The sequence below is a fragment of the Bacillus rossius genome, chromosome 2 (assembly GCF_032445375.1).
Source record: "Bacillus rossius redtenbacheri isolate Brsri chromosome 2, Brsri_v3, whole genome shotgun sequence".
Classification (NCBI taxonomy): Eukaryota; Metazoa; Arthropoda; class Insecta; order Phasmatodea; family Bacillidae; genus Bacillus; species Bacillus rossius.
Window position 1 is genome coordinate 57,924,198 of NC_086331.1, and position 8,731 is coordinate 57,932,928.

Consider the following 8,731-nt stretch of genomic DNA (forward strand, 5'->3'; position numbering starts at 1 on the left):
AACACATAATCATTTTTCAGGAATGGTAAAATATCATCAATACATGGCAATGGCTACCATGCAAGGACCACTTGCGGATTAACCGTGGGATTGAAATCTGCACATAACCTTATGTCTCCATTCACTTTCGGTACTACCAACAAGTTGTAATAACAACAGTTGCTGTACTCTACTTTCTCTAGGATATGTTTCTTTTCCAAGTCAAGATCCTGCTCTATCCTCATCAGAATACTTGTGCAACAACGTCTCTAGAATCTCGTCCCTAGGTTGGGGCCTCTTCAATGTTAAAACTGCACAAAAAAATATATTTCCAGTCAATGCGCAATCGTCCCAATCAATCTCGACCTAGGAGAGAGAATAAATTCTGTTACCCTGAGTCCACTACCAATAGAGGTAAAAAAATTTTCTCTGTTCACCATAAATAACCTCCATCTTCAAACTTCCCTTCATCAGAAGGAAACCCCCAAAATACGTTTGCTACTGGATTCCTGTCTTGTCCAACTTCCCGTGTGACCAATTTGTCTGATATGTAGCATTTGAAACAAATATCACAGCTGAACCTGTTTTCACTTGCATTACTAAAGGTTTAGCGCTTCCTACTTTTACTGAAATCCAGTAGCATGTTCATGGAAGGATATAGGTTAGCCATGTTAAATTTCATGTTAAATTAATGTCCGATACAATTGTTCCAACTACGGGAAAGGCGGTAATATCAGAAAAAAGTTTAGTATGCTGTTGTTACTTGATAAGTAAGTATTAATTTATTAATGAATGTTGGTGACATTAAGTTCAGTGAAATCAAGATGAATGATATACAGTATTCTACAGTTTAATTTATTTTAGATGGTACATTCTTATACTTCAAATGAATTTATATTAAGTCAAGCTGCAAACATTGGCACTTTCATTTGGGATTTGGTGGGCCATTTGAATTTTGAAAAGGAACAAAATGTTTGAATGTCATTTAAAATGAAAATTTTGCAACGGTAAGATGTAGTCATTTATGTGCTTATGTAATGGTTGTGGTTTGTTGATTAGTTTTATGGTGTGTGTTACCTGGAAAAATTTTATTTTTAAAGATTGACAGTTGGCATTTCCTGTTCCAGTTTTGGATAGAAAACGGTGTGCTTGTCTGAGAAGTAAAATGTGAAAAATATGTGAAAATCATTGAGTTCCCCAAGGATAGAAAATTTTTTCATTGTTTATGATCACTGCGACCCGTGTGGGAAATAAAACTGAAAGGCAACAAAGATTTTTCAAGAAATGTTTTTAAAAGCCACATAGTTTTCAAATAGAAAAATTTCAATTGAAATGATTCCTAAGATTATCTTTTCCTTTTCAACCATACCTAATTCTTGCATGCTCTACATTTCCAGGGATTGTCACATTTCTAAACATACTGTAACTTATTGGGTGTTGTTTTGCAGAGAGGTGATGACTGAATGATGCATTACAAAAACGGTCGGTAAATAAGGTGGGCAGGGTGCTAAAGTTCAGATAGATGAGGCAAAGTAGGGAAGCGTAAATATAATAAAGTTAATATGATTCAGGAACCGTGGGTTTTCGGCGGCAATGCGAGTCATAGTAATAAGGTATTCCATGTTCCATTCAAAGATCACACTATCAGAATTCTTTTGCATGTGATCAAAGAATACATCTTGCCTAGAAAAATCATAATAATTGGTGAATGTCAGCAGGCTTATAATTGCATTTCAGACAATGATTATATACATTTTTGAGTGAATTAGATTAATAATTTTGTGAACGAGATAAATTCAAATAGAAAGAGGTTGGCACAATGTCCTGAAAAACACCATTTACAGAAATTTTTATCATGGAAAAGCCACCAATCTATGAAATTACCTCAACATGATAGCTAAAATATGTCAGGTAATAAAAACTGCAATTTCAGATTTTCATTTTCTCTTTTCGGATGCTCCTATTTGCTGTAATATTACCAGACGTGCAAGAAAGTAAAAAATAGTAATATTATTATTTTTTCTTTTGATCAGTTTCTTTAACTTTTCCCATCTAAAATACTGTTAAATAGTGTGGACGTTTGGTTAGGTGAGATTAGCAACTTTGAAAATAAATAATCCTGTTTTATGGGTCAATGAATAAATATTAGCACAAAATTTACATTCTGAGAATTTTTTTTTTCCAATGTGCCCATATCGTAACAAATTAAGGTGGGCTTTAAATAATCTGTTGCCTCCATCCGTCACCAAGTCGAGCGATTCACAATGAGCCGCACATTCGTTAAATACTTTTCCATTTAGATGCTGCCAACATGCTAAAAGGCTTAAATAGTGGTGAAAATTTCTCTTGAATAGGTACATTTAATTGACAATGATTAAGTGAGCACTTAAATATCATTAAATGAATTTTTTAGCACTTTTGATATTTAATAATATATTTCCAGATTTACCATACATAATAAAAAAAAAAAACTTCCATGTCTCAGTCAATATTTGTAACACACATCAAACTTTAATGTGTTCAAACACAAGTCTGTAACATTTAAAGGAAGCAGCTAACCAAATAAACCAACTTTGAAACTTTAAAACCTTTAAAGATAGTTAAGTTTGCCAACATTTTGGAGGTTATAATTTTGGTAGTTCTGAACGAGATTCACTTTTTCATAAAAATTATTTCAAAAAATTACAAAATACTTTTTTTTTACTTCCTGATATGTTTTACTATCATTAACTAAGACAGAATTGTGATACTATGGACGTAGGTAATTTTACGTCCTTCGATTTCTTTTGAGAAATGTGACGGACGTACTGGTACGTCCATGATCTAAAAATACTTTCCTTTGGCTAGTCGTAGTATTACGTCCGCCGTTTTACCAGTAAAAGTTCTTTGTTCATTTTAGTTTTGAATTCCACCGCTAGATCGCATAGGAATAGAAAATGTGGGCCGATAGAATTGATTGTTTTGCTTCGGTCAACCTGAATGCCCTGATATGAAAGACCACTGGAGAACTACACCAGTGGTTTCCTGCAACTTTTGCCCTAATTTGATGTCAAGGGATAGATTTTTATCACTGTTAGCAAATTTTCATTTGAATGACAATGAGCACATGCAACAGAAAGGCGAACCTGGGTTTGATCCTATGCACAAAGTGCGCCCACTCCTTGAACTATTTCGTCAGAAATCAAATGTAGAACATCATTTCAAGTTGCAGAAGACATTACAATAGATGAAGGAATGTGTGCCAACAGAGGCAGACTGTACTTCAAACCATACATGCCACAAAAACCCAGTCGTTATGGGATAAAGGTGTACATGCTATCTGACTCAAAGACAGGGTATGTTTGGAACTACAATGTGTTTTGTGGCAAAGACAATGTAGTTACCGATGTTGTCATGCGACTACTGGATGACTTGGCAGGAAAAGGTCACACTCTATATACTGACCGGTATTACACAAGCCCTTCCCTAGCTGTGCAGCTAGAAAAAGTGCAGACAGGACTGGTTGGAATTGTTCAAAACAACCGGCTTGGTATGCCTCGTGCAATTCTTACTGCAACTTTACAAAGAGAGGAGCAAATTTTTCATAGGAAAGGAAACTTGATGGTGCTTTGTTGGAAGGATAAAAGGGATGTGTACATGCTCACCACACGACATGAGGCTAAGATGATAAAATATAATGACAGGAGGGGAAATGAGAAAATAAAACCTGCTGCTGTTGTCAGTTACAATGGTAAGAGGTTTGGTGTTGACCTTTCAGATCAGCGCTTGTCATATGGAGCTTTCAACCACAAATCTGTGAAATGGTGGAGGAAGTTGGCATTTCACATGATCCTTATTGGCATATCTAATGCGTGTATTATGTACAACCAGGTAAAACCAAGAAAATTATCAATTACATCTTTTATGAAGCAGATTGCCAGTGACTTGGCTGTGTTCGAAGAGGACCCACAAGATGAGCCAAGTCGTTCTGGAGCTAATTTGGCTAAACTCACAGGAAAACATTTTCTGGAGAAAATTCCAGTTCAAGAAGGACAGAAAAAGAAACAAAAGAAGTGTAGAGTGTGCGCAGAAACAGGTAGGTATATCAAGGACTGTCGCAGAAACAGGTAGGTATATCAAAGACTATCACAGAAATTCGCAAGGACACAACATGGCAGTGTAGTGTGTGCAAACTTGCAATGTGTATTGAACCTTGTTTTTCTCTGTACCAATCAAGAAAAAAACTATACATTATAATGTACTAACATAATACAATTCTGTAGGTGACTAAAGAAATATTTTGAGGTGGATAACAGTGAAATTCAATAGACACATTGTGAATACAGTGAGGGCGTACCGGTGTTAAGGTTCGAATTACTGGTGAAATTAGTGGGCGCCACCACATGAGTGGGCACATGGACCCGGCTCGATACTCTTGCTTAGGGCGTTACGTGGCCCGTGTGCGGCCCTCCTGATATTTAATCCAGCACCTGCTCCTAACCGAGCCCGCTCTCAGCGTCGGGCACGCTTCTAATTAACCACAGTGGGCTCTTAGGGCGTCCCACACGCCGCTGACTGGGTTAAGGACCCACGTGGCCCCCCCGAACACAAAGACACGTGACTCAATTAAGTTGGTTTTATTTACTCACGTTACACGCCCTTATACAATCCTTCCTTGATACAGTTAGAAAACGCCCGAGGCACAAATCGATTTAGGTAAGGAGGCGAACCACGCACGTGGTCGCCTCAAGTCGTTACTTATTACACGGATGATTAAAAACTCCGGAGAGTATAAGAATTATTAATTAAACAGTCTCTCCGACCGAGAGAGGCCTCGAGGATAGAATGAAAACGATTCAAATTAATTAACTGAGCAGAACTACTTATCGGTGAGACAACGGTGATGTACTCGGGGTGTCTGCAGATGTCCGCTCTCGGCCGGCTGAAGGAGGAGACTGGGCTGAGACAAGGGCTTGCAGCAGGCAACATGGCGCCCTTCGCGCCGAACACAATTACCGTTAACATCTTAGCTATTGCGTGCCCCGGGTTATTATAGAAAATAACATGAACTCTTTATAAAAATACCAGATACACATCCACGACCAGACCGGTTGTAATTATTACTTATGTGGTAAAATATAGTTTAAATAAAGTTATATGTTAGTTCCGTCGGCGGGAGCGTCCTTGTCCGTGCTTGCACGTATTTCATTACAAAAACATAATATATTAATGAAACAAAAGGCACTCACATACAGAATCGTCGTGACACTATTTTGGGGCGAAAAGAAAAGGTTACAATAATATTAATTCCAATTAGGGGTGCGGCGCACTGCAGCTAAGTGCCCTCTTGCTGGGCTACCAACACACGCACACACGCACGCACAAGCAGGAGGTTTGAACAGAGTGAGATGGTGGTGTTTGGGCGGTGGCATATCAGGCTCAAAGGGGGCCACAGGCCCGGAAAACGTCAACAGTAAAAATTAATACTGTACCTAATTTATTATTTATATTTTCTAAAAAAAAGGTTCTATTCAGACATATCTCTAAAAAGAAAACATTCAATATGTGTACCCATATATATATATATATATATATATATATATATATATATATATATATATTGTTTTGTACATAAGAAGTTACTAACTTTAAAAAAATGATTAGTGCCCAATAATTATTAAAATAATTTTTCATTAAAAAATTATTAAAAAAAACCTTAAAATGGCCAGTTTTTCTAGAAGGGAATCCATCATTAAGCCCAGCACTCAAAGTGTTAAAGAGTGGTTGTTATGATAGGCAAATAAAAAATTGTGTAAAATTGTGAGAATGATTGGTTAGGTTAGGTTAGACACATTAAAAATACTTTTAATAATGAGGAAGGTTGGTTTAAAATACTCTGAAATTGTGTGAAGACTCGGTAAACTACATTAAAAATACTATAAAATAGTAAAAGTGTTAGGTTCCGATAGCAATTGTTTAAGTGAGTTTCCTGTATTTTTAATGTAGCTAAACTAACGTAATCAAACTTCCATATTATTTTAAACATTAAAACAAATAATTCACCTAAGTTAACTAACAGTCCACACTACTTAAGAGTATTTTTAATACAGCTAACTTAACCAACCACTCTCAAAATAAGCACGTATTTGCAATGTGTAACAGTGGGAATTGAAACAATTCTAAAATTACAAAAAAGAGCTATTCGTATAATGACACATGACAAAATGTCAGCTCACTGTAAACAAAAATTCAGAAAACTTAAAATCTTAACAGTCATAAATGAGTAAATACTAAGAATAATCTTATTCATACATAAGGAGAAATGCTATTTTCAAAAAAATCTAGATATGCATTTATAGACCACAAGAAACTCCAATAAATTGAGGATAACAGTTCATAATACCAGTCAGTATGAAAAGGGCACAAATTACATATGCATAAAAATTAACAACATATTGCCACAAAATGTCACAAATATAACCGATTTATCTATATTCAAAAGAACAATCAAACAAGTTCTGTTAGAACATCCTTCCTACTGTCTGATAAAATTCTTTGACCTAATAACAGATAAGAAAACTAAACTCTGGTAAATCTTATTTAAATCCATCACAAAACGAGGAGAAAAATAATGAGTTAAAACTCAATAAAAATTGTAAACTAACTCTTTGCTCTGAGCCTTAGACTTGAGTTTATACCATTTCTTACGTACCCATGTTTTTTTTTTCTTCTCTCGTTCTTACTATTGAAATGTAAAAGTACTCTGTAATATTTAGTTTTTGTGGTTGTACAGTATGTTTGTATATATGTGTATATTTGTATTAATTGACTTGTTGTATATCCTGGAGTCCTTACCTCCATATGGGATCTACAGATCAAAAACTGAATAAATAAATAAAATAATAAACCTAACCACTCGTAAAATGGTATTCACAACGCCCTCTTACAGACTCATTATTAAACATTTTCAAAAATATTTTTTCTAAAAATTGGCTCTCCAGAATTACCATAAGCAAATGTAGAAATCTGGTTTTGACAGACGGAATTGTACGGGCCTACAGATTTGCTTGAGGTCACGTGATTGATAGGCGGAAGGTAAACGGACGGTGGCCACGGATCAGTTCAGTCCAGTCAAGCTTTACCATTTTCATTGGGGAAGTAAACCTGAAAACAAAAGTAACCTACCCTTCTCCCAGCTGATCAATCTCATAATACCTTTCCCCATTAATAGTCACAATTTTTTTCGAACAAAAACACCCCATTTTTTTTTTTAAATTAAAACATTAGTACTTTCTGAATATTCACATGCTAATCTTTATAATGTTTTTTCTGTTCCCTTGTTTGTTTGTAAACTGACAAAAAAAAAACTTAGAACCAAAAAAAATAATAAGGCCTTGTCGAAACTTATAAGGCCATAAACATGAAGCAAGAAAAAATTGACATATCGGAGAAGACCTTGTTTAGAAGGAGTTAAAATTTTAAGTATTTCTATCATATTTGATTTTATAATTTACAAATCTTAATTAGTAAACAATTAAAAGTTAGTTTTTTAACCATATACAAATTTATTAGTTTTAATAGATCACTATATTGACGGTTTATAAAGCTTTTACAGACGAAGACGGTTAAATTAAATGATTAATACAGTATTACCTTTGTATTGCATTGGGCTGTATTCGAATCCCAGGTCTCAATCAAGTCAGCAGTGCGTCGCAGTTACGGAGAGAGCCGTATGTCCAGACTGCCGTAATCAATAGCTTTCCTTGTGCATAAATTAAGAATTATGTTGCGGTGTAGTTTTTCCCCCTTAACACTATTCCTTCCCACCCGATATTGTCTCGTATTAACCTCTGTGGCCTATTTCATAAAACTACAAGTCTACAAGTTACTAGTTACAAGTTACAAGGGAATTTCTTACAAGTGTGAATCTGAAGTGTTTCACAAAGAAAGTTGCTTGACTTGTAGAAGTTGGTGCACTTGTAACACATACCTACAAGTTTACGAGTCAGCTGTTTGTCATGTCCACCAGTTTGGCCTCGGCTGGTATGATAGCACAAGCCCCAAGTGCGCCACCCATCCTACATAATCTATGGGGATGAAAGTTAGTTCGCAACCCGCCCCTAGATGGCAGACAAAGGGGAATGTAAATTAAGGAAACTTTGTCTACCTGCCCAGCCTAATTCAGGACAATTATGTAAATACCCAGTGTTGTGACAAGAAACCTGTTAATTATACACGTGAATGTAAAGAGTATTGTAATTCGAATATGTATGCACAGGAAGGGTACAGATGTGCCCTCCCTAATGAATATGTACATACATTGTATATTTACTCTGGCTGAGCTAAACCAGGCGGAAAGCTCTCCTCAGTAATTCTGGGTAAATAAAAGTGACAAAAATTCTTGAGCAGTATTATTTAGGCAGCGACCTCTCTGGAGGACCGCTCCTCCTTGCTATCTCTCACTGCTCTTGGGCAGCGACCCCTACTCGGGGACCGCTCCCACTCCCTCCCCCCCCCCCCCTGCTCCAGGGCAGCGACCCCATCTCGGGAACCGCTCCCGCTCTCTCCCTGCTCTTGGGCAGCGACCTCTGCTTGGGGACCGCTCCTACTCCTCTCCTCTCTGCCTGGGACAAGTCAATTTGGCGCCCAACGTGGGGCCAGTCAGCTTTGATAACCTGAGGACCACGCCCTGCCTCTGCGAGAGCTATCTACACAGACTGAGCCACATCTACTTCCAGGAGTGCAGAAAACACCTGGTGGCGCCCAACCCAAT

General features: G+C 36.8%; 1 protein-coding gene across 3 annotated transcripts in view; it reads right to left on the bottom strand.

Moving 5' to 3' along the window:
• LOC134529307 (serine/threonine-protein kinase 16) overlaps window positions 1-7,316 on the bottom strand; it is a 56,316-nt gene extending 49,000 nt beyond the window's left edge. Inside the window, exon 1 of one of the 3 annotated variants that reach the window (XM_063363217.1) lies at window positions 7,144-7,316. In XM_063363217.1, the coding sequence (XP_063219287.1) occupies window positions 7,144-7,220 (77 nt within the window). In that variant the 5' untranslated portion in view covers window positions 7,221-7,316. The other 2 variants (XM_063363221.1, XM_063363218.1) reach the window with 2 other exon arrangements.
• Window positions 7,317-8,731: the final 1,415 nt, after the last annotated feature.